At 49.0% G+C, this 27618-nt stretch overlaps 2 protein-coding genes across 4 annotated transcripts in view; both read left to right on the forward strand.

Annotated features, from left to right (window-relative positions):
* Positions 1–12332, forward strand: part of podn (podocan) — a 34582-nt gene extending 22250 nt beyond the window's left edge. For all 3 annotated transcript variants that reach the window (XM_061737357.1, XM_061737358.1, XM_061737359.1), the window contains one exon: positions 11171–12332. In XM_061737357.1, coding sequence (XP_061593341.1) covers positions 11171–11336 — 166 coding nt within the window. In that variant the 3' untranslated portion in view covers positions 11337–12332. The remainder of the gene's footprint in view (positions 1–11170) is intronic.
* A 2001-nt stretch (positions 12333–14333) lies between these two features.
* Positions 14334–20401, forward strand: LOC133457968 (S-antigen protein-like). Its single transcript, XM_061737377.1, has 2 exons — positions 14334–15691; positions 20374–20401. Exons 1-2 carry the CDS (start codon positions 14334–14336, stop codon positions 20399–20401), a joined length of 1386 nt encoding a protein of 461 aa, XP_061593361.1.
* Positions 20402–27618: the final 7217 nt, after the last annotated feature.

Genomic DNA, 27618 nt, shown 5'->3' on the forward strand with positions numbered 1-27618 from the left:
CCCAAAAAAATCTTTAAAAAAGAAAAAAAAGTAATAGTTTCACTGGAAAAAAAGTGACCATTCCAGAACTCCGTTAACAGATTCACTATTCTTCTCTTGTGGTTTTTGTTCTGATAAGATCATCCTTTAATGTTCCCCTTGAATTATTCCACACCGCTGCATTACATGGATCAACATTTTGTGCTCCACCTTGCCAGTGCCTTTCACCCAATGTTTCCAATTTGTTTCAAGTTTGGTAGTTTCTTAACTCACTCACATTTTTACATTTCTCTAAAAAATTCCTTAATAAACTAAATACTTTTTGGATCACTTCTAACTTGGTTGCCAGCACAGATGTTGACAGAAAGGGATTCATTCTTTTCGTAGTTCTCTGATCTTTCTCACTGAACCTTAGAATAAGAATATAATTTACAATTCTGTTGTTGGGTTTGCCCTTTTTCACTTTCGTAACTCCAATCCTTATCATATACGGCCTGCAAAGTTGTTTTGAGTGTATATGGGAGATGTGAATCCTGATTGGACATTGATGATCTTACAGATGTCATCGGATGTCACCCAGGGGCTGTTGAGCAATGTAGTTGTATTGTGTTCATCATGTCTTCAGATTGATTTCTTATGGTTTTCTTTTTTTCAGACAAGGATCCGGCTTCTTACCTTCAGACTGACAGTTTTGGCGGGACTCCCGCCTTCCTCAGAGAGTGTCACATGGTGGGAAGTGACACGTCCATTATCTGCTGTTGTTACTATGAAGGCGTGACCAACCTGTCAGGTTTGACAGGTCGTCATTTCACTTTTCACCAAAACACCAGTACAAGCAACATTGAAAATTGTACAAGACCGACTGCAGAAGGACAGGACATCAAAAGTAGTGTGAGAGGGAGACGGGAAAAATTCACACAACAGCAATAAAAGAATTAAAGCTTCAAAAAGTGATGAACGGGCCCTCGCACTCATGGCCACCGCTCCCCATAAGCATATCAGAAATGACACCAACCACGACTTTCTATGTCAAACCAATCAAAAGTTATGCCAGAAAATAGGGACTATCAAATATTGACCAATCAGAAGAAGGGGCGGGGTTAATTCAGGCCAATGAAGGTCAAATACTCAATACCGAGTCCGATGACACCACCCACGACTCTTTATGTCAAACCATTCAAAAGTTATGGCAGAAAAAAGTTTTCTAGGGGGCACTGTTGAGCCGTCTTGCCACGCCTGTTAATGTAAACCATGAAATATCAAATTTATCGCCAGGCCTAGCTTGCGTGCAAAATTTGGTGACTTTTGGGGAACTATCAAATATGGACCAATCAGATGAAGGGGGGGGGCGCGCTTTTGGCGTCTAGCGTCGCCACGGTAACGCTTTTGAAAGAGAAAAGTAATGCGCGTCGTCGCAGGATGGAGACGCACATTTTGATTTATAAGACCTATTATTGCATTTAATGTATATCTTAAACAGGCGTTGAATGTCTTAAAAACAATCTAAAGCTTGTTTTTTCTACATAAATCAGAAATTTAGCCTGTGGGCCATGCCTCTAGTTTTACCGCTTCTAACCTCCTTCTCTATGAGGGATTCTGAGGGGCGGGGCTATGATAATGAGGCTCTGCGCTGATTGGCTGCATGAATGACATGTAGCAGGGGAGGGAACAAAGCCTCTCCAGGCAGAAGAGCAGCGGCTGCGTACACTATTATAGCGTGTCCCATGCGACAGAGCTTCTGCGACAAAATCAATTCCATTGCTTTATTTTTTTGTATTGGACTGTCCTAACTGGCCGCGAGTTTAACGGTTTCAGTGTGGACAGAGAGCGTCCGATGTCACGCAGCTCGACGCGATAGTCGCTACCATGCAGTTATGACACGGTGTAAACGGATCTTAAGCCTGAATTACGGTTCTGCGTTAAAATCGACACGTACCCTACGCCGTAGGCTCTGCGTTGGTGTAACGTGGAACCATAAATCAGCCTTTAGTTCCCTGAAGAGGGAACGGATCACCTCGTCTTCACACTAATTCACACAGGAAGATTTAATTGAATTCCAAACAGTTACACCACAGTTCTTTACTCCGATTCCTCATCATTTCATTTCTTATGTTACAAGACAAATAAATCATGTTAACTGTAATGAAATCACAACACAAAATTTTCGCAAATGGCAACTTTATTGTTAAAAAAAAAACATAAATTGTATATAAATAACATGTATACACTATTGCTGGCTCAAGGAAGGACCGTGCGTCTTCTGAAGGTGTCGTTGAACAGCTTCAGGTGCTTGGAAGATCTGAAACCATGAACAGAAATAAATGTATTACGGTACTAATAGAGCTCCGTAACACGGAGTAACCCCGGAGCTGAGCTAAATACTTAGCCCATGCAAAGATCATACTTGTAAACAAATATAAATAACATGAAAAATTAACGCCACTTACCGCTGACTCGTGTGCAGTTGCCGGATCCGTACTGTTGGAACTGATCCTTTTATGAGGGTAAGTGTCGATGCAAAAACTGTCCCTCGCTGTGGAACAATGGCGGACGGTCTGGCTGGCGGAGTTAGTTGTGGGCGCGGTTTCACGCAGCGGAGGCCGACGAGGTGTGGTTTGCATTTTGGTTATGTAACGAAAATGCGCAAATCTGAACGGCTCGTAGAAGTCACATGACACTGGAAGGATCCTCCGAGCGGGGTGAACAGACCTGTAGAATTTGGCTGCTTTCCTCCTTCTCTGTGTTGGCAGGCTGAGGGGAGACCACTTTATATATGTTAAAGCACGAAAAAAACGTGTTTTTCATAATAGGTCCCCTTTAAGTTGCGACATGATACAGGTGTGTACCAATTTTCGTGCATGTACGTCAAACCGTATCGTGGGGCTTGAGGCACAAAGTTTTCTAGGGGGCGCTGTTGAGCCATTTTGCCACGCCCATTAATGCAAAACCTTTAAATATCAAATTTTTTGCCAGGCATGGCTTGCGTGCAAAATTTGGTGACTTTTGGGACACGTTTAGGGGGGCAAAAAAGCCCTCCTTTCGTCAGAAGAACGAATAAAAATAAATAAAACAGATACAATAGGGCCTTCGCACTGTCAGTGCTCCGGCCCTAAAAAGCACTGCAAGAGACCCACATGTCAGCCGCACCGAGGATAACAGACACCAGCGCTGGATCATGGAGGCCATCGAGATCAGGAAACAAGGACAACATACTATGAACAGGGATGAGGGAGCGTACATGCTCTCACACATGGACCAGCATCTTGGAGCGGTGGGAGGACAGTGGGGGCGTGGCCGACCAGCGGGGGCGTGGCCGACCAGTCAAACCTGGCAGGTCGGCCACGCCCTCATAGTAACAACAGCTGATAAGGACGTTGTCACTTCCCACCACGTGACTCTCTGAGGAAGACGGGAGAACCGCCAAAACTGTCAGATTGAAGGTAAGAAGTCGGAACTTTGTCTGCTCAACATCTAATGGTTTTCTTTTTTCCAATGTAATAATTTATGGATCTGCGCAAGACAATATTAAAACTTGAATTGGAACAAATGATATAAGGAACTCTAAGACTGTGCTGGATGGTTTTAAATGTGACAGACAGCTTGGGCAGTAAATTTTACTTGAGGTTTGGCACGCAGATTGTGCCCCAATACCTTTTGACTTCCATGCTACGACACTAACACTCCAAACCCAAAACCAAGAGGGGTCCCGGGATGGACAATATAGGGGGTACCTGCTCATATCACATACTGAGCAACTTTCAACTTCGATATTGCATTACATTTTCAATCTTTCTCACTGTGAGTTGGTGCAGTGTCAGAACCTGATAATTAATGTAGTTTAATCTGTGTAAACTGGTGCTTGTGGCTGAACTGTCTACAATGCTTTCATAAGCAGACACAGAACTAGTTTATCCCACATGGTCCCTTAAGATGTCCTGCCTGGAGGCTTCCGGTTGGTGAGCAGATGGAGTAGACGTGTTTCGTGAGTGCTCCCGTGAGTGCCAAACTTTTTAAACCACCAAGCCCTCAAACTTTCAAACTTTTTCCTTTAAAAGGGATTCCCTGTTGCTGTTTTTCTTTTTTTTTTGTCTCGAACGAGCCCACTTACCTCCGAGATGGCTTCGAAGAGCGGCAAGTCGGGAAAAAAGGACGAGGCTGGCGCTGTCTTAACCCTGGCGGCCATTACCACGTTGCTGGAGGAACACCGCGCTGCCCTGGCCGCCGAGTTCAAAAATACTTTCAGTCAGCTCGACTCCAAACTCGACCAAACGCGGCTCGCGGTCGAGGACCATGGCCAACGGGTTTCGTCCCTTGAACTCGCCACAGAAGACCTCAGCCAGCGAGTTACGGACCTTGAAGGCATCTGCTCGACTCTACGGGATGATAATGCTCGGCTGAAGGCTAAGGTGGTGGATTTGGAAAGCCGAAGCAGAAGGCAGAACATCCGTATCCTGGGCTTACCGGAGTCGACCGAGAGCGCGTCTCCAACGGCTTTCTTCTCCAAGCTGCTGTGTGAGGTGTTCGGGAACGATACGCTGCCGTCACCGCCAGAGATAGACAGAGCGCACCGCTCGCTCGCCGCCAAGCCGGCCCCGGGACAGAGACCGCGTCCGGTCATCCTCCGCCTTCACCGGTACCAGACGAAAGATATCCTCATCAGGGAGGCGCGCCGGAGAGGAAAAGTGGAATATCGCGGCCACCCCATCCGGATAGTGGAGGATTACAGCCCCGAAGTTGCCAGCCAACGAGCGGAATACAGCGGAGTCATGTCGGAGCTCTACCAGCTGGGTCTGAGGCCGGCTCTGCTCTTCCCCGCCCGGCTCCGGCTCACGCTGTCCGGGGGGGCCAGGAAGTGGATCGGCTCCGTGGATGAGGCGCGCAAATTCATCACGAGTCGCAGCAAAACTTCAAACCCGCCGTAACGGGACCGTTGGAGGCTGTCACGGCTCCGCCTGCAGCCCGGTGCGGCTCACTGACGCTCACGGACTGACTTTTTTTTTCTCTCTCTTTTTTTTTTTTTTTTTTACGTGAGCCACATTATTCCTGAGGGGAGGGTGAGTAACCCCGCGACAACCAGTATTTTCTCTGTTGTTAGTTTGACTGCCCTTTTGCAAATATTATTAATTTGCAGTTCTTTTTGGCTATTTGAGGGAAGGGGGAAAATAAGTGGTGAAGAGAGAGGGGAAAAAAAAAAAAAAAAAAAAAAAAAGCTTTTCCGATTTACCTATAAGTTTTGTAATAATTGTAAGCTGTTAACCTTACTTTTACGCTGCTTAAGTCGGACGTTTTATATTTTATATTTTTGTACAAATATTTCTGGGCTCATATCGGGACTTCCAGGTCAAGATTTGAGAGGGTATTTCTTTTTTTTATTTATATCTACACGTTTTACGGAACACCATAACAGACCCTTGACTGTTCTGAAGAAACCTCATGTACATGAACAAACTGGAACCTGTCAGATAGGTATGATTTAAACCAACATAGAGCTGTCCCTTTAATCCCAACAACATGCTCTAACCTGTGCAGTAAAATGCCATGATCTATAGTGTCAAAAGCAGCACTGAGGTCCAGTAGAACCAGTATGGACACTAATCCCTTATCTGAGGCCATAAGGAGGTCATTCGTGACTCGAACAAGTGCTGTCTCTGTGCTATGATGCATTCTGAACCCTGACTGAAAGACTTCAAACAGATCATTTCTATACAAATAGTCACATAACTGGCTTGAAACTGCCTTTTCCAGAATTTTAGACACAAATGGAAGGTTGGAAATTGGTCTATAATTAGCTAAGGTGTCTGGGTCAAGAGAAGGTTTTTTAAGTAAAGGTTTAATTACTGCGACTTTGAAAACCTGTGGTACATATCCTAAACTTAGGGATAAGTTAATTTGGTCCAGTATTGTCGTACCAATAAGAGAAAAAATATGTTTGAATAGTCGAGTCGGGATGGGGTCTAACATACATGTGGTTGACTTAGCTCTATTAACGAGTGAAGTCAGCTCAGGGAGGTCTATAGGATCAAAACAGTCTAGAGACAAGTCAGAGCCTAGGGAAGTCGCTAAAGCTGAAGAAACACCTACAACCGGCTGGTTGATTTCTTCTCTAATTCTCGCGATTTTACTGTTGAAGAAGCCCATAAAGTCCTCACTACTGAGAGCTGCAGGAATGCACGGCTCAACAGAGTTGTGACTCTTTGTCAGCCTGGCTACAGTGCTGAACAGAAAACGTGGGTTACTTTTGTTATCCTCTATCAACGTTGAATAATAAGCTGTTCTGGCTTTGCGAATGGCTTTTTTATATACTATTAGAATATCTTTCCATTCACGATGAGAGTCTACAGACCTACAAGAGTACCACTTCCTTTCCATTTTACGCACGTTTTGTTTCAACATGCGGATATCTGAATTATACCAGGGAGTTAAGCTCCTGTGGCTAGAAACCCTCCTTTTCAAAGGAGCAACTTCATCTAAAGCTGAATGCAACAAATCAGCAGTGTTACTAGCAAGGAAATCAACATCTGCAGAGGTAGAACCCAGGTCACTGGCCTCGACTACATCACTATTTCGCACTGTCGTAAGATAAGCAATGGCCTCCCTAAATTTAACAATAACTTCATCAGACAAACATCTGCTAAAATAATACCTCCTATTTTGCACTTCAACATCAACAAAATTAAATTCAAACGTTATTAAGTAATGGTCGGATAAAAGGGAGTTTACAGGTGACACCAACAGACCATCAGTTTCAACACCGTAGGTGAGAACGAGATCGAGAGTATGATTAAAACAGTGCGTCGGTTTATCCACTTTTTGTGAGATACCCATTGATTCTAGAAGAGAATCGAAGGCTAATTTAAGATTATCGCTTTCAACATCCATATGAATGTTAAAATCACCCACTATGATGAATTTATCTGTGCTGATCAATAATCCAGAAAGGAAATCTGAAAATTCAGACAAAAACTCCAGATACGCACCAGCAGGGGGCCGGTACACTACCACTAACACAACTGGCTTCTCTGATTTCCGGCTCGGAAATTTCAGACCAAGCATGAGGCTTTCAAATGTATTATAGTTGCACTTAGGTTCAATTTTTGTTTCGAGACCGGAGTTATAAATTGCTGCGACTCCTCCGCCTCGGCCCGTGCTTCTAGGAATGTGATGATTAAAGTAGCCGGGCGGAGTTGATTCATTCAAACTAACATACTCTTCCTCCTGTAACCATGTTTCTGTTAAGCAGAAAATATCACTCCTGCTCTCTGTAATTATATCATTTACTAACAGAGACTTAGAGCTTAATGATCGTATATTTAGTAGTCCGCATCTAATTTTTAGGTCTGTAATTGGTACCAAATGTACATTGGTTTTAATTTTTACAAGGTTATCTTGGTTAACGCCTCTGTAACGCTGCACCTGGTGAACTTTTGGAGGGCGGGGAACTGCAACCACTTCTATTTTGCTAGGCACCTCTAACTGACTAAGCCTCGCCTCCAGCCCTGTTAAACTACAGCTCTGCATCCTGGCCTGGACCCTGCATTGTCAGGGGGAGTGTCTAATAACATTGGCCAGATTTCTAGACATAAGAGCTGCACCATCCCGGGTGGGATGAATGCCGTCCCTTCTAATCAGACCGGGCTTTCCCCAGAATGTCTCCCAGTTGTCAATAAAGTCCACGTCGTTTTCTGAACACCACTGAGACAACCAGCGGCGGAGCGAGAGCATGCGACTAAACATGTCATCGCTGGTCAGATTGGGGAGGGGGCCAGAAAAACCTACAGAGTCCGACATGGTCTTGGCGAAGTTACACACCGAGACAATATTCATTCTGGTTACTTCCGACTGGCGAAGACGGGAGTCATTAGCTCCGACATTGATGATAACTTTACCATATTTACGATTACCCTTTGCCAGTAGCTTCAAATTTGCTTCTATGTCGCCCGCTCTGGCCCCCGGGATACACCTAACTAAGGTCGACTGATCGAGATCTCAGACTGATCGAGATGAGATTACGGACTTTTTAAATAGTCTTAGTATTCCCAGTCTTTCACCAGATCTAAGGAAGACATTAGAAGAACCGATATCCCTGATGGAAATTACTCGAGCCATTTCTTCACTGCAGTCGGGTAAATGTCCTGGCCCTGATGGCTTCCCGGCGGAATTTCTAAAGAAATTTTCTACTCTGCTTTCCCCACTGCTATCTACAGTTCTTTCAGAATCCTTCAGCCACGGTTCCCTCCCTCCTTCTTTTTCGGAGGCCTGCATCACCCTCATAGCTAAAAAAGGGAAGGATCCTACTGAATGCGCCTCCTACAGGCCCATCTCCCTCTTAAACACAGATGCTAAAATCCTAGCTAAAGTCCTAGCCCATAGGCTGGAGAATGCCCTCCCCACAATTATATCTGAAGACCAAACTGGCTTCATTAAAGGTAGGCAGTCTTACTTCAACACAAGGCGACTGTTCAATATTATCTACTCTGCCTCTGAGGCTATCCCTGAATGCGTTGTCTCTCTGGATGCGGAGAAGGCATTTGATCGCGTCCAATGGGATTATCTCTTTGCTGTGCTGGACAGGTTTGGTTTTGGTCCGAACTTTGCTCTGTGGATTAAACTTCTCTATTTACACCCAACAGCCTCAATTCGTACTAACTCTCAACGGTCAAAACCATTTAATCTGCATCGTGGAACCCGTCAGGGGTGCCCCCTTAGTCCCATGCTTTTTGACATGGCTATCGAACCGCTTGCCACAGCGCTCCGATCTTGTGAGGATGTGTCCGGTATCTGGAGAGGTGGCAGGGAACATAAGGTCTCGCTTTATGCCGATGACCTCTTGCTTTTCATCTCTCACCCTCTGGCCTCATTACCCCCTGCGCTGTCACTTCTCAGTCAGTTTGGGAAACTCTCAGGCTATAAACTGAATCTCAGCAAAAGTGAGCTTTTCCCTACCAATCTCGAATCGCATGCTTTAGACCTTTCCAATTTTCCCTTTAAAATCGCAAATGACAAATTCTCCTATTTAGGCATATCTGTGACAAGGAAACACAAAGACCTGCTCCAAGAGAATCTTATCTCATTGTTAAATGAGACCAAACAAACCCTTACACAATGGTCACCCCTGTCAATGTCTCTTGTGGGTCGCATCAATTCAGTTAAAATGACCATTTTACCTAAATTTTTGTACCTTTTCCAGACCTTACCACTCTTTATTCCTGGTTCTTTTTTTCAGTCCCTTGACTCAGTTATATCTTCATACCTATGGCGGGGTAAACGGCCACGTTTGAACAAAACTCACCTTCAAAAAATTAAGTCTGCAGGTGGTCTGGCCCTCCCAAACTTTCGTTATTATTATTGGGCTGCTAACCTGCCCTGCCTTGCATTCTGGTCCTTCTACTGCGACGGCGCTGACCGCCCTGACTGGGTGGCGATGGAGTTACATCCAACTGATGACCTGTCAATTCCTGCCCTACTCGGCTCCTCACTTCCACTTCCTTCACTTAAATCAATCAAAAACCCAGTGGTTAAACATTCTCTTAGAATTTGGGCCCAATTTAGGAAGTTTTTTGGTTTTCACAGCTTCTCTCTTCTTAGCCCCATTGCATCAAATCACTCTTTCAAACCATCCCTTGAGGACCCCACCTTCCAGGAATGGCACAGGAGGGGTATGATTCGTTTTAGAGATATGTTCATAGACGGCACCATGGCATCTTTTGAGCAGTTAAGTAGTAAATTCAGCCTTCCAAAATCACATTTCTTTAGGTATCTTCAGGCTAGACATTTTGTTCTTTCCCAGACACCCAGCCCTGGTGCATCGATAGGCTCGACCACAGTTGACAAAGTTCTTGCCACAGACCCATTCAAAAAGGGGCTCATTTCGTCTTTCTATGGCATGTTGCTGGATCTTAAGAGTGCCCCTACAGATAAACTCAAAGCAGCATGGGAGCAGGACTTAGGGCTTCCCTTATCAGAGGATACCTGGGAGTCCATACTCAAACTGGTTAATACAACCTCCCTGTGCGCACGTCACTGCTTAATTCAGTTTAAAGTGGTACACAGGGCTCATATTTCCAAAGCAAAGTTATCCTCCATGTACCCAGATACTAGTCCATACTGTGTAAGATGTAAAGTAGCAGAAGCCTCTCTCATCCACATGTACTGGTCCTGCCCATGTCTAAACAAGTACTGGATGGAAGTATTTCATACTCTCTCTCTGGTGCTTAAAATCAGATTAGAACCAAACCCACTGACTGCCCTGTTTGGGGTCATGGAGGGAGGAAGGAAGTTAACCACTGCACAGGGGCACACTTTGTCTTTTGCCTCCCTTTTGGCTCGTCGGGCAATTCTGTTCAGGTGGAAGGATCCCTTCCCTCCTACTCGTGCGCAATGGCTGGAAGACATCATGTCCTGCTTAAAACTGGAGAAAATTAGATACTCGCTTCAGCAATCAAATAAGTTCCAGAAAGTGTGGGGACCTTTTCTAGAAGCATTCCAGACCCTGTGAACTATACTTCATATTTCTTTTATATTCCTAGTGCAGGCTTTTGATGTTAGAGTGACCTCATATTGTGATTAGTAATCTGGCAGTGACAGGGGAGGGATTAGTTTGGTCTGTAGTTTGTTTTTGTTACTATTTTATATTTTTTCATACTGTTTAATTGTTTTTTATATTCTGTACACTGGTGTATGCTATGATTAACATGCCCATGCCTAATCAAAATGTTTGTAATTGACATGCAGCATTTCACCTTTTTTACTTTGTTAAATTTTAATAAAAAGATCTTGAATTAAAAAAGATGTCCTGCCTGCTCCCCATTGACACACAGGTTTACATCTCATGATCATTCACACTTTCTGGGACTAATCTTTCAATATTTGAAAGCAGATGATAATTGATTTAGTTGAATTCAAGTCCTGACTAAAATTCTCACACATACGACCTGAAATAAACACAAACGGACACAGAACAGAGGGCTCATTCTGTTGCCTATAAACTGTTGTCTTTGCAGGTTAGAATTTCCTTTTTCTTTTTTCAGATTTTTTATCTTATTTTCCCTTTTTACATCTGACAGTCTTGGCTTGGAGAAAAAATTATATGAGTCAGCGAACAAACAAAAAAAACCCAGATAAATAGCTATCCATAAACAAGTCAAAACAACACAAAACACACAAATGTAACCTTTTTTTTTTTTTTTTAAAGGTTTAACCGGCTGTCTGGCAACGTCGGGGATGAGAGCTCCTTTGCGCATCTACCTAACTTGCAAGTGCTCGACTTAGGAACAGGAAACAGTCCTCCCCTTGAACAAGAAGAGCTGGAGGCTGATGAGACAGCAGAGAAGCTGCCGCAAACAACAAGCAACAGATAAAGCTTGCTAAATGGAATTAACTCACTTTCTTCTCCTGGATTTGTCTCTGTGTTGTGTTGAGTTGCAGTTGGCATGTTTGCTGGTGAATGGTATTTTCAAGGGGGATTTTATACAGCATATCGCTATATCTTATCATTCATAATCACTTTTGATGGCTGACATGAAACATCTATCACACAATTCTTTTTTTTTGTGCTTTATGCTAAAAAGTGTTATAGTATAAATATGAGAAATATCTGTGTACTGTGGAGGATGGGGCACGGCAAAAAACACACCTGGTTGCTCATTTTGTGTTGAGGAAAACAATACATTGCCTTTGTGCCAATCAGCTTGACTTTGTTGTCATGGTAATTCATGGTAAAACACTCAGCTAATCTGTATTCTGTCTAGGTGACTGGTGTTGTAGGCAGGAGGGCAGAGGTAGAAGTGCCATTACTGTCAGCAATAGGCCAGAAAGTTACATATACAGCAAACTACTGTGGGTTGAAAAAGGTCTGTATTTAAGACTTAAACAAACCTAGTTAATGCTGGTGTGCAACCGTTGACATGTTGGCCACATTTTTGCAGGGCAGATGATGGTACTTCTAACTTTGTGCATTTCACTTATGGTTCAGGTTGTAACCTAGATTAAATATGAGGAAACAGTTGCTCTGTGGCTTGTTAGCGTATCTGCCCACTCTGTACACTAATCACATCTGTAGACTGTTGTAGTTGGCCGGTAGTGGGAGTTCATGTGTGGTTGAATTCTTTTAAGATTCATTCTCATCTTGTAAATCTTTGAGGGGAAACCACTTACTTCACCATTATATATGCCAAATTTAAAACAATGTCAACATATCAGACGTCTATGCTGCTGCTCCTTCATTCCCCCTCTGTATTTTATAGAGTTAGATATATCACATTCAATATGACATCAAAGTATTCATCTTACGATATTCTTATGAATGGTGTTACTTTCAAATATATTCAATTTGTACTGTCACATTATAAATTCACGAAACAAATTAATAAATTTCTGAAAAATCTGAAGATGTCTGTGCAGTCCCTGACGTTCAGTAGACATTGAATATGAGTATTTCTGTGTATTTTTTCTTATCCTTGTTGTCTCCAATATGCCCATAATGCTAATATTAATAATAATAATACCAAAAAAAACACAAGAATCAGCTAATCAATGAAACACTTTCATTACTTGTTCTTTTGTTGCTGCAGATATGTCAAACTTTTTCTTTGTGTACATAAAGAGGGATATTTTATTTATTTTATGGTGGTACGATTGCTGCCAAATATGATTATGTATGTATGTATGTATGTGTGTGTGTGTGTGTGTGTGTGTGTGTGTGTGTGTGTGTGTGTGTGTGTGTGTGTGTGTGTGTGTGTGTGTGTGTGTGTGTGTGTGTGTGTGTGTGTGTGTGTGTGTGTGTGTGTGTGTGTGTGTGTATGTATGTATGTATGTATGTATGTATGTATGTATGTATGTATGTATGTATGTATGTGCCCGGACATAAATACCCGGATATATATATATACAGTACACCGGGACCACCAGGGCTGCGTCCTCTCACCACTGCTCTTCTCCCTCTACACACCAACGACGGCACCTCAGGGTGCTCTTCTGTGAAGCTCCTGAAGAACGGAGATACCACCGTCATCGCCCTGATCCGGGAGGGGGACTTGTCCCCGATCCGGGAGGGAGGGGGGCGAGTCCCTGATCCTGGAGGGAGGGGGGCGAGTCCCTGATCCTGGAGGGAGGGGGACGAGTCCCTGATCCGGGAGGGAGACGAGTCCCCGATCCTGGAGGGAGGGGGACGAGTCCCCGATCCGGGAGGGAGGGGGACGAGTCCCCGATCCTGGAGGGAGGGGGACGAGTCCCCGATCCTGGAGGGGGACGGGTACCTGATTCAATTCAATTCAATTCAATTTTATTTATATAGCGTCTAATACAACAGAGTTGTCTCTAGACGCTTTACAGAGACCCATACCCAGAACATGACCCCCGAGCAGTTATTACATAAACAATGGCAGGTAAAAACTCCCCTAGTGGGAGAAAAACCTTAAGCCAAACAGTGGCAAGGAAAAACTCCCCTTTAGGAGGGAAGAAACCTTGAGCAGGACCAGGCTCATCAGGGGGGACCCTCCTGCCGAAGGCCAGACTGGTGGGTCAGGGACGGCAACAGCACAGCAGGCAGGTGGAAGCAGCAACGGGATGACCGGGGGTGGGGACCGCAGGCCAGCACACAGCTCCCGAAGCTCCGGCCCAATCAGCAAGTCCCAGGTTGGGGTGCAGGGTCAGGAAAAGACTTGTGCTCCGTAATGCAAGCTACAAGCCACCCACGGCCACCTGCAGGACAAAAGAGAGAAAAGGGAGGAGAAGGGGGGGCCAGCAACGGGATGACCAGGGGTGGGGACCGCAGGCCAGCACGCAGCTCCCGAAGCTCCGGCCCAATCAGCAAGTCCCAGGTTGGGGTGCAGGGTCGGGGAAAGACTTGTGCTCCGTAATGCAAGCTACAAGCCACCCACGACCACCTGCAGGTTCCGGTGTCCGGCAAAGGATGCTGCAACATGGACAAAAGAGAGAAAAGGGAGGAGAAGATCCGGGAGGGAGGGGGACGAGTCCCTGATCCGGGAGGGAGACGAGTCCCCGATCCTGGAGGGAGGGGGACGAGTCCCCGATCCTGGAGGGGGACGAGTACCTGATCCGGGAGGGAGGGGGACGAGTCCCTGATCCGGGAGGGGGACGAGTACCTGATCCGGGAGGGAGGGGGACGAGTCCCTGATCCTGGAGGGGGACGAGTCCCTGATCCGGGAGGGAGACGAGTCCCCGATCCTGGAGGGAGGGGGACGAGTCCCCGATCCGGGAGGGAGGGGGACGAGTCCCTGATCCTGGAGGGGGACGAGTCCCTGATCCGGGAGGGGGACGAGTCCCTGATCCGGGAGGGAGACGAGTCCGTGATCCGGGAGGGGGACGAGTCCCCTATCCTGGAGGGGGACGAGTCCATGATCCGGGAGGGGGACTCGTCCCCGATCCGGGAGGGAGGGGGACGAGTCCCTGATCCTGGAGGGGGACGAGTCCCTGATCCGGGAGGGAGACGAGTCCCCGATCCTGGAGGGAGGGGGACGAGTCCCCGATCCGGGAGGGAGGGGGACGAGTCCCTGATCCTGGAGGGGGACGAGTCCCTGATCCGGGAGGGGGACGAGTCCCTGATCCGGGAGGGAGACGAGTCCGTGATCCGGGAGGGGGACGAGTCCCCTATCCGGGAGGGAGACGAGTCCGTGATCCGGGAGGGAGACGAGTCCGTGATCCGGGAGGGGGACGAGTCCGTGATCCGGGAGGGGGACGAGTCCCCTATCCTGGAGGGAGACGAGTCCGTGATCCGGGAGGGAGACGAGTCCGTGATCCGGGAGGGGGACGAGTCCCCTATCCGGGAGGGAGACGAGTCCGTAATCCGGGAGGGGGACGAGTCCCCTATCCGGGAGGTAGACGAGTCCGTAATCCGGGAGGGAGACGAGTCCGTGATCCGGGAGGGAGATGAGTCCGTGATCCGGGAGGGGGACGAGTCCCCGATCCTGGAGGGGGACGAGTCCGTGATCCGGGAGGGGGACGAGTCCCCTATCCGGGAGGGGGACGAGTCCCCGATCCTGGAGGGGGACGAGTCCGTGATCCGGGAGGGGGACGAGTCCCCGATCCTGGAGGGGGACGAGTCCCCGATCCGGGAGGGAGACGTGTCCGTGATCCGGGAGGGGGACGAGTCCCCGATCCGGGAGGGGGACGAGTCCCCGATCCGGGAGGGGGACGAGTCCCCGATCCGGGAGGGAGACGAGTCCGTGATCCGGGAGGGGGACGAGTCCCCGATCCGGGAGGGGGACGAGTCCCCGATCCGGGAGGGAGACGAGTCTGTGATCCGGGAGGGAGACGAGTCCGTGATCCGGGAGGGGGACGAGTCCCCGATCCGGGAGGGAGACGAGTCCGTGATCCGGGAGGGAGACGAGTCCGTGATCCGGGAGGGGGACGAGTCCCCGATCCGGGAGGGAGACGAGTCCGTGATCCGGGAGGGAGACGAGTCCGTGATCCGGGAGGGAGACGAGTCCGTGATCCGGGAGGGAGACGAGTCCGTGATCCGGGAGGGGGACGAGTCCCCTATCCGGGAGGGGGACGAGTCCCCGATCCTGGAGGGGGACGAGTCCGTGATCCGGGAGGGAGACGAGTCCGTGATCCGGGAGGGAGACGAGTCCGTGATCCGGGAGGGAGACGAGTCCGTGATCCGGGAGGGGGACGAGTCCCCGATCCGGGAGGGAGACGAGTCCGTGATCCAGGAGGGAGACGAGTCCGTGATCCGGGAGGGAGACGAGTCCGCGTACAGACAGGAGGTGGAACAGCTGGTCCACTGGTGCAGTCAGAACCACCTGACAGTGGACTTCAGGAAAAACCCACCGCCACACACCCCCTCACCATCCTCACCCCCTCACCATCCTCACCCCCTCACCATCCTCACCCCCTCACCATCCTCACCCCCTCACCATCCTCACCCCCTCACCATCCTCACCATCCTCACCCCCTCACCATCCCCACCCCCTCACCATCCTCACCCCCTCACCATCCTCACCCCCTCACCATCCTCACCCCCTCACCATCCTCACCATCCCCACCCCCTCACCATCCCTACCCCCTCACCATCCTCACCCCCCTCACCATCCTCACCCCCTCACCATCCTCACCCCCTCACCATCCTCACCCCCTCACCATCCTCACCCCCTCACCATCCCCACCCCCTCACCATCCCCACCCCCTCACCCCCTCACCATCCTCACCCCCTCACCATCCTCACCCCCTCACCATCCCCACCCCCTCACCATCCCCTCACCCCCTCACCATCCCCACCCCCTCACCATCCTCACCCCCTCACCATCCCCACCCCCTCACCATCCTCACCCCCTCACCATCCTCACCATCCTCACCCCCTCACCATCCTCACCCCCTCACCATCCCCACCCCCTCACCATCCCCACCCCCCTCACCATCCCCACCCCCTCACCCCCTCACCATCCCCACCCCCTCACCATCCCCACCCCCTCACCCCCTCACCATCCTCACCCCCTCACCATCCTCACCCCCTCACCATCCTCACCCCCTCACCATCCCCACCCCCTCACCCCCTCACCATCCTCACCCCCTCACCATCCCCACCCCCTCACCCCCTCACCATCCTCACCCCCTCACCATCCTCACCCCCTCACCATCCTCACCCCCTCACCATCCCCACCCCCTCACCCCCTCACCCCCTCACCCCCTCACCATCCCCACCCCCTCACCATCCCCACCCCCTCACCATCCCCACCCCCTCACCCCCTCACCATCCTCACCCCCTCACCATCCTCACCCCCTCACCATCCCCACCCCCTCACCATCCTCACCCCCTCACCATCCCCACCCCCTCACCATCCTCACCCCCTCACCATCCCCACCCCCTCACCATCCTCACCCCCTCACCATCCCCACCCCCTCACCCCCTCACCATCCTCACCATCCTCACCCCCTCACCCCCTCACCCCCTCACCATCCCCACCCCCTCACCATCCCCACCCCCTCACCATCCCCACCCCCTCACCCCCTCACCCCCTCACCATCCTCACCATCCCCACCCCCTCACCATCCCCACCCCCTCACCATCCCTACCCCCTCACCCCTTCACCATCCTCACCCCCTCACCATCCTCACCCCCTCACCATCCCCACCCCCTCACCCCCTCACCATCCTCACCATCCCCACCCCCTCACCATCCCTACCCCCTCACCATCCTCACCCCCTCACCCCTTCACCATCCTCACCCCCTCACCATCCTCACCCCCTCACCATCCTCACCCCCTCACCATCCCCACCCCCTCACCCCCTCACCATCCTCACCCCCTCACCATCCCTACCCCCTCACCCCCTCACCCCCTCACCATCCTCACCCCCTCACCCCCTCACCATCCTCACCCCCTCACCATCCTCACCCCCTCACCATCCCCACCCCCTCACCCCCTCACCATCCTCACCCCCTCACCCCCTCACCATCCTCACCCCCTCACCCCCTCACCATCCTCACCATCCTCACCCCCACCCCTTCACCATCCCCACCCCCTCACCATCCTCACCCCCTCACCATCCTCACCCCCTCACCCCCTCACCATCCTCACCCCCTCACCATCCCCACCCCCTCACCATCCTCACCCCTCAACCCCTCACCATCCCCACCCCCTCACCCCCTCACCATCCTCACCCCCTCACCCCTTCACCATCCTCACCCCCTCACCCCTTCACCATCCTCACCCCCTCACCATCCCCACCCCCTCACCATCCTCACCCCCTCACCATCCCCACCCCCTCACCCCCTCACCCCCTCACCATCCCTACCCCCTCACCCCCTCACCATCCTCACCATCCTCACCCCCTCACCATCCTCACCCCCTCACCCCATCACCATCCTCACCCCCTCACCATCCTCACCCCCTCACCCCCTCACCCCCTCACCATCCCCACCCCCTCACCATCCCACCCCCTCACCATCCCTACCCCCTCACCCCCTCACCATCCACACCATCCTCACCCCCTCACCCCTTCACCATCCTCACCCCCTCACCATCCTCACCCCCTCACCCCCTCACCATCCTCACCCCCTCACCATCCTCACCCCCTCACCCCTTCACCATCCTCACCCCCTCACCATCCCCACCCCCTCACCCCCTCACCATCCTCACCCCCTCACCATCCTCACCATCCTCACCCCCTCACCCCCTCACCATCCCCACCCCCTCACCATCCCCACCCCCTCACCATCCTCACCCCCTCACCATCCTCACCCCCTCACCCCTTCACCATCCTCACACCCTCACCATCCTCACCCCCACCCACCATCCTCACCCCCTCACCATCCCCACCCCCTCACCATCCCTACCCCCTCACCATCCTCACCCCCTCACCCCTTCACCATCCTCACCCCCTCACCATCCCCACCCCCTCACCATCCTCACCATCCTCACCATCCCTACCCCCTCACCCCCTCACCATCCTCACCCCCTCACCCCCTCACCATCCCCACCCCCTCACCATCCCCACCCCCTCACCATCCCTACCCCCTCACCCCCTCACCATCCTCACCCCCTCACCATCCTCACCCCCTCACCATCCTCACCCCCTCACCATCCCCACCCCCTCACCCCCTCACCATCCTCACCCCCTCACCATCCTCACCCCCTCACCATCCTCACCCCCTCACCATCCTCACCCCCTCACCATCCTCACCCCCTCACCATCCCCACCCCCTCACCATCCTCACCCCCTCACCATCCCCACCCCCTCACCCCCTCACCATCCTCACCCCCTCACCCCTTCACCATCCTCACCCCCTCACCCCCTCACCATCCTCACCATCCTCACCCCCTCACCCCCTCACCCCCTCACCATCCTCACCCCCTCACCATCCCCACCCCCTCACCATCCCCACCCCCTCACCATCCCCACCCCCTCACCCCCTCACCATCCTCACCCCCTCACCCCCTCACCATCCTCACCCCCTCACCATCCTCACCCCCTCACCCCCTCACCATCCTCACCCCCTCACCATCCCCACCCCCTCACCATCCCCACCCCCTCACCATCCCCACCCCCTCACCATCCTCACCCCCTCACCCCCTCACCATCCTCACCCCCTCACCATCCTCACCCCCTCACCCCCTCACCCCCTCACCATCCCCATCCCCTCACCATCCTCACCATCCTCACCCCCTCACCATCCCCACCCCCTCACCATCCCCACCCCCTCACCCCCTCACCATCCCCACCCCCTCACCATCCTCACCCCCTCACCCCCTCACCCCCTCACCATCCCCACCCCCTCACCATCCTCACCATCCCCACCCCCTCACCATCCTCACCCCCTCACCATCCTCACCCCCTCACCCCCTCACCCCCTCACCATCCCCACCCCCTCACCATCCTCACCATCCTCACCATCCTCAGCCCCTCACCCCCTCACCCCCTCACCATCCCCACCCCCTCACCCCCTCACCCCCTCACCATCCCCACCCCCTCACCATCCTCACCATCCCCACCCCCTCACCATCCTCACCCCCTCACCATCCTCACCCCCTCACCCCCTCACCCCCTCACCATCCTCACCCCCTCACCATCCTCACCCCCTCACCATCCTCACCATCCTCACCCCCTCACCATCCTCACCCCCTCACCATCCCCACCCCTTCACCCCCTCACCATCCTCACCCCCTCACCATCCTCACCCCCTCACCATCCCCACCCCCTCACCCCCTCACCATCCTCACCCCCTCACCCCCTCACCATCCCCACCCCCTCACCCCCTCACCATCCCCACCCCCTCACCATCCTCACCCCCTCACCATCCCCACCCCCTCACCCCCTCACCATCCCCACCCCCTCACCCCCTCACCATCCCCACCCCCTCACCCCCTCACCATCCCCACCCCCTCACCATCCTCACCCCCTCACCATCCCCACCCCCTCACCCCCTCACCATCCCCACCCCCTCACCATCCTCACCCCCTCACCATCCCCACCCCCTCACCATCCTCACCCCCTCACCATCCTCACCCCCTCACCCCCTCACCATCCCCACCCCCTCACCATCCCCACCCCCTCACCCCCTCACCATCCTCACCTCCTCACCATCCTCACCCCCTCACCCCCTCACCATCCCCACCCCCTCACCCCCTCACCATCCTCACCCCCTCACCATCCCCACCCCCTCACCATCCTCACCCCCTCACCATCCTCACCCCCTCACCATCCTCACCCCCTCACCATCCCCACCCCCTCACCATCCTCACCCCCTCACCATCCTCACCCCCTCACCATCCCCACCCCCTCACCATCCTCACCCCCTCACCATCCCCACCCCCTCACCATCCCCACCCCCTCACCATCCTCACCCCCTCACCATCCCCACCCCCTCACCATCCTCACCCCCTCACCCCCTCACCATCCTCCTCTTTCACTGGGCCATCTTGTTTTTCTCTCTTCAAGTCCACTGGCGGTTCTACGATTTTTCTGAAACAGGGGCCATTATGGGGCCAAATGTAACCTTCAGGGGCCAACAGTTTTACCACCATTTTCATCCAGAAATAGCGCTGCTTGACTGAACATCAATTTGCGGCAATGCAATAAGCACATTATCCAGCAGGTGGCGGTAAAACATGTTGACAGGAAACATGCATCAAGATGACTTGCCATGCCAAAAGGCTGTGACATCCAGTGTTTTATATCTATGGCTGGAGTGTCCATCAACTATACACTAGGATTCCCTGAATACATCAGGATTCCCTGATTGTGTGCCACAAGGCTGGGACTCGAGGCTGAGTTATGGTTCTGCGTCAAAACGACGCCGTGCCTACGCCGTAGGGTACGCGTCGACGCAGACCACACGCCGTCACTGACGCCGTCACTGACGCCGTCACTGATGCCGTCACTGACGTGCACCTCCCAAAAATTGTAACTACGCGTCGAGGCGACCCAGACCAAACGCAGACCGAGAGGGCTGTGATTGGTTCACTTGGAAGCAACGCATTTCCGGTTTCCGGTTTGAAGCAGTCGTGAACTTTCAGCGCTCTTTTCTTCGTGTATGTGTGATTTTTTTGCACAATAGTTGTCCTTATCTCTTTGATTCACTGTGACCGGAAAAGTCGGATAAACCATTCAGGAAAAGATCGCTAACTAGCGGTCGCGGGGCGAACTGCACCGCGGAGAAATGGAATGACGGAGAAGTCCGAAGGTTCACGACGGCGTCACGGTGACGGTGTAGGCACGGCGTCGTTTTGACGCAGAACCATAACTCAGCCTTCATTCTTGAACCAACTTGATTCCCATCATAGTAAACTAAATAGTAGACTAAATTTATTTACCCATCATAGCCTTATTGTAAACCATTTTTCTATTCAAAATGCCATATGACCTCACAAATTTATTTATTTTAATACATAAAACACAAATAAAAACTATATCCATATTGCATCATTACCTACAGGGATTACAACTAAAGTTGAACATACTTAACTATATAGTGTTGTGATCGAACCTGATGAAGACCGGGATAGAATTTAATAGTCCTCTGCAGAGGGAGAAGTCAGCCTGCTCCGCTGAGTTCTGACCGCTCTGTGTGTGAGACTAGATTTTATTGCTTTTACAAAGTGGGAGGATGACACCTCTTATTCAATTCAATTCAATTCAATTTTATTTATATAGCGTCTAATACAACAGATGTTGTCTCTAGACCAGACCTGGGCAATTATTTTTTCCATGGGGCCACATGAGAAACAGAAAATATTGTGGAGGGCCGGGCCAAAAGGCTTAACTCAATTCTGCATAATATTAATTGTATTTCTTTATAAAAAACAGTAAATAGTAGCAATTCATACAACACAAATGAGAGTTTGTACAGTGTACACACTGTTTGTACACCATAGAGTGGTGTACAAAAACACAGATTAAAATTTTGACCTTTAGTGAAATATTCAGTTGTTTTTAAAGCTTTTAATTCTGATTTTCTTTCAACTCTTTCTCAAACAAGAAGCCCTAAAGCCATTATGTCAAAAGTTAAACTCCAAATACGTTTTGTCAACAAAAGGATTTGATTTAACAATTTAAAAATAGCCTACATATGCAACACATGATGGCACCACGAACGCGATCAACACCTGCAACAAAATGCAACAAAACGCAAGATCAATTTTCTCAATTTTTCGAACCGTTGAGAAAAAAGTTGGACTCACTGGATGGATGTTATTTTGACTGCAGTTGCAGCATTGCGCCGCTATGGGGCGCTGTATCAACGACAGAGCACCAGCAGAAGAAGACGAAATCTCCAGAATTATTTTCCGTGTTTTTCCGCTATTTGTTGTATTAAAAATCGGCGTCCTGGTTTTCCCTGGCTGTTCAAACAGGTAAATATTGTTTCTTTTGCATCCAAGCATGTCTTGTTTATTCGTCTTATATTCGGTATATATACAGTACTTTAAAAAGCGACCTGGCGACGAGGAGAAGCAAGAGTGCAGGTGAAACAGTGCAGACAATTAACGTTACAGGCAGTTAAAAAGTAATAAATCATGTTACTGACAAGATGCAGCAATTTTGTCAGGGCTGAAAGTAGTGCACAAATATGCATGAAAGGTGATAGCGAGGGTCAGAGTGCAGGACGGGACGATTTGTGAGGCGAGGGTAACGTTAAGGCTGATTTATGGTTCCGCGTTGAATCCACGCAGAGCCTACGGCGTAGGGTACGCGGCGACGCGCACCTTACGCCGTAGGCTCTGCGTTGGTGTAACGCAGAGGCATAAATCAGTTTTCAGTCATTAGGCGCATATCAACGCGAAGCCAACGTGTACGTGATTTAAACATGACTTTTTATTCATCTTTACAGATCTTCTCAAAAACACAGAGCCAGTGGGTTTGACAAACGGTGGCTGAACCAATTTACCTGCTCAGGCAAACTGAGGAAGGTTTGGTCTGTTATTTATGCCAAAAACACTGTGACCCCCACACAGCAGGAACTATCACTATTTATGTCTGTATCAAAATGAATACAAAAATACTTAATGCATGAATTGTTTTGTTTAAGGTGAAGACACTTCTGCACAGCAGACTGAAGGAGAGGCACTGGGATGATGTTGTAAGGAGGCCATGATGGACCAGGACCAGGACCATCGATGGATCAGACCAGACCAGGACCAGGACCAGGACCATCCATGGACCAGACCAGGACCAGGACCAGACCAGGAGGCATTGGACTACCAGGAGCATGAGGAGGAAATGGAAAAATAGGAGGCTGAAATGTTCTCTGTCTGGTTGCGAGATTTGTCAGTAAAGAAACCCTACAAAAAGTCAAAATCTTACCAAGACTACTTGTCTTATATCCAGTCGAAAGGTTTTATTTCTAGTCCAAAAAAAATCATTACATTTAAAATAAGACAGTCACTTAAAAAGTAACTCGTTCTAGAAAACCATTTTCACTCATTTCAGTGAAGATCTTCTCTTGTTCCATTGGCAGTTTTTTTTTTACTTTTTATTTTTGGTAAGATTGAGTTCTTATATTTGTATTTATATTTTTATGTTAATAAAATAATGCTTTAACATAATTGTCATATTTTTTCACATCTAATTTTCATATAATTTACATTCTTTGTAAAATGGTTTCTTGGGAAAAAGGGGCAGATTAAATAAGATTCTTCTTTCTGCTCCCTTTCATTCAGAATTTAGGAAGGTTTGTGTTTATATTAAATTGTTTTATTTTATCAATTAATGAAATAAAAAATAAATAAATAAATACATGTTTAATTATATTAGAACTCCCAAAATAAAAAATATCTTGTAAAAAGTGTTTGCTTGAGCCAGTTGAAGTCATAGTATACCCGCACGTGTGTGATCAGGATGGTGCCACCTCTGCCTCAATTAAAGCCAGGAAAAACCCTGTTAATATAAATTTGATGTTATAATTATTTATTTTTACTTGTCATGATGACAGGTGAAGCAGCCTCCCCTGACCGCACGTCCTTGGTTATGATTAAGCAATAAAAAAGAGAAGTTGCCCTGCAAAAAATGTAATTTATTCAACAACAACAATGGTAAACAAAATGTGATGGTAGCTTTCTAAAGACATCACAATATTATCTTTGCCTCCCAAATATTAAGCAAGATACATCATAACAATTGTCACTGAACTGTGATTTTGAGAAAAAGTAATTTGTAAATTTTGTACATTTGTAATCTAACCACCTCGCAAAAAATTTAATTTATTTAACAACAATGGTAAACAAAATGTGATGGTAGCTTTCTAAAGACATCACAATATTATCTTTGCCTTCCAAATATTAAGCAAGATAAATCATAACAATTGTCACTGAACTGTGATTTTGAGAAAAATTAATTTGTAAATTTTGTACATTTGTAATCTAACCACCTCGTTTAGTGATTTTCAGTTCTTCTTGTTCAGTGAGAGAAATCTAGTCTCTGTTGGGCTTTAACGAGTGCATCAAAGTCAGGTTGAATGTCTGAGGTGGAGATGCGAAGCAAAGCTGAGAGATGATCATCAGTGAGAGAGGATCTATACCTGGATTTGTTGAACTTCATTACTGAGAATGTTTGTTCACATATGTAGGTAGAGCCAAAGAGAACCAACATCTTTTGAGCATGTCTCCTAATGTTTGGAAAGTTCTCCTCTTTGAGAGAAGAGTAAAAATCCACCAGTGATCCCGACTTAAAGTGCTCCGCCAGCACAGCATCAGACTGCAGGTCAATGAGTTCCATTTGAACATCACTGGGTGCATTATCCACACTGCAGGTCAAGGGAGAGGAAATCATGTGCATTTCATCCTCGATTTTTCTGAGATCTTCAAATCTCCTTGAAAACTCCTCATGCAGTGCTCCCAACATGGAGGAATACCTGCAGAGGTGATCAGCTGATGGTGTGACTTCTTTCAGGGTTTGCATGTGACTGTTGCATGTGACTGTTGCTATCCAGTTGGCTTGAAAGAAACTGCAACTTTCTCATGAACGCCTTCACCAAGCTGTTCATTTCATGAACAAAAAGGCCCTTGCCTTGCAGTTTGGTGTTCAGTTCATTCATCAGTGCAGTCACATCAACAGCAAATGCAAAATCTGCCATCCAGACGTCATCTGAGAGCTCTGGGATGTCTTTGTTTTTCTTTTCACAAAACTCTCGAATCTCTGCTTTCAGGTTCCAAACTCTTTTTAGCACTTTGCCAAGGCTAAGCCATCTGACTGATGTGTGGTAGCCAATGTCACTATGTTCAGTCTCATGCTCCTCCAAAAGTGCAACGAACTGTCTGTGATTCAATGCTCGTGCCCTGATGAAGTTAACTATTTTAGTTACAACATCAATAACATGGTTAATTTTTAGCACTGACTTGCACAACACATGCTGATGTATAATACAATGCAAAAATACCAATTTGTGATCTGCGTCGATTTCAGTCACTTTATCTTGCATACGTTTCAAAAGTCCGACATTTTTCCCGGTCAGATTTGGACAACCGTCCGTTGTGACACCTGCCAGTCTGTCCCATTTAAGTCCCAGTTTGTCCAAGCACGCATTTACCTCCGTGAACAGATCGCCCCCCGTCGTAGTCCCTTTCATTGGCCGCACTGCTGCCAGCTCCTCCGTAATCTTGAAGTCCGTTATCCCACGGACGAATACAAGTAACTGAGCTGTGTCACGGACATCACAGCTCTCATCCAAAGCCAAGGAGAAGAAGTCAAAACCTGCCACTTCACGTTGCAGCTGAAGCTCCAGATTCCCCGCAATGTCCTCGATCCTTCTGGTCACGGTTCGCCTGGACAGCGGGACTTGCTCAAATGCTTCTTTTTTTTCAGGGCATATAAGTGCTGCAGAGTCCACCAAGCATTCTTTCACAAACGCCCCCTCCGAGAATGGCTTACTGTTTTTAGCGATTTTGTGGGATATCACAAAGCTGGTCTTGGATGCTGCATCCCTGGATCATGGATGTAGCCCTGGATGCGTGAAGCTTGGTAAAAAAGCCCTGCTGCTTTTGTAGCTTAGCAAGCAAAGCTTCCGATGTCCGCGCCTTTTCAGCATCACTGAAATTTTTATATTTCTCCGCGTGTTTCGTCTCGTAATGCCGACTCAAATTGTAATCTTTAAACACGGCGATCTGCTCTCCACAAACTAAACACACGGCTTTACCTCCGACTTCAGTAAATAAATACTTAGCAGTCCATGTTTTGTTGAAAATCCTGCATTCGGCATCCACCTTTCTTTTTTTAGCGCGAGCGGACATTTCTGCGGGCTGACACCTGCCAGTCTGTCCCTGTGAAGATGTGACCAGATGTCGCACGTAGGCTATCAATTTACATATATTGCGTCATTGTGTTCTGTACGTGAATGAAAAATGACCTTCTGTTGAGCTTTGCAGCTTCACCAGCGTTGAACTCGGAGGAAGAACTTGACGGAGGCAAAAACTGTCTTCAGCCTCTCTGGCATATTTATTAAGACACTTGTAATAATACAACCTTCTTCTGTCTGAACTCAGAACAACTGCTGCGCAGAACATGACCGCGTCTTGTCTGTGCGTGACCCACGTGATGACGCAGCATGAGCCCTTGGCCTGTACACTGGCGCCTCACAGTGGTACAAATAAATCACTGCATCAATTACTCTTTATCAACTGAGTACACATATAAAAGATGATTCTTAACACCCCCACTTGTACTCAGGTTGCTGAAATCTAAACAAAACAATTTCACACAATAAAAACAAAAACACAAATACAGATATGGACCTCTTCCACTTATTCAAACACCAAACATAATACCTGCAAACTTTTTCAGTTTAAACTTAGTGACAGGTTTGGTCAGGATGTCTGCAGCCATATCTTCAGTAGTGCAATATACCAGAGTTACTTTCCCCTCGTTTACAATGGACCTTACAAAATGGTACTTAATGTCCACATGTTTGCACCTCTGTCTGCTTACAGGGTTTTTGGCTAAGGCGATTGTTCCCTGGTTGTCCTCATACACTACTGTTTGTGTGTATTTGTAGTCATCAATACCTCTCAACAGTTGCTCTAGATATATACACTCTTGCATAGTAGAGGCCAGAGCCATATATTCTGCTTCACAGGTTGAGAGGGCTACTGTAGGCTGTTTCTTTGTTTTCCATGAAACTAAAGAACTGCTCTTATTTAGGCTTACACAGTAACCTGAGGTGCTGCGTCTGTCAGCGGTGTCCCCAGCCCAGTCAGCATCACTATAGGCTACTAGACCTAAATCCTCACTGTCGTTTCTCCTAAAGCACAACTCCTTGTTTGTAGTGCCTCTGATGTACCTTAATACATGCTTCACAGTCACCCATTGCTCTTCTGTTGGTTCACAAAAATATTGTGACAGCTTGCTCACCACAAAGCTTAAGTCTGGACGTGTGCATGTTGTTAAATATATAAGGCTGCCTACAGCCTCTCTGTACATTTTAACATCACACATCTTAACAGCATCTTCTGTGTAGTTTAGTTTCTGATCACAGGGAGTTTCTCTGGGTTTGCAGTTTTGCATGTTAAACCTCTCCAATACCCTGTTTGCATATGTTTCCTGTGACATCTTCACACATCCATCAGACTGAATGAAATCGATCCCAAGAAAATGCTTCAGTATGCCTAAATCTTTCATCTTAAATTTTGCTGAAAGCATCTCTTTTACATCTTTCATGACCTTTTCATTGCTAGCTGCAATTACCAAGTCATCAAC

This window comes from Cololabis saira, chromosome 13 (genome assembly GCF_033807715.1).
Source record: "Cololabis saira isolate AMF1-May2022 chromosome 13, fColSai1.1, whole genome shotgun sequence".
NCBI lineage: Eukaryota > Metazoa > Chordata > Actinopteri > Beloniformes > Belonidae > Cololabis > Cololabis saira.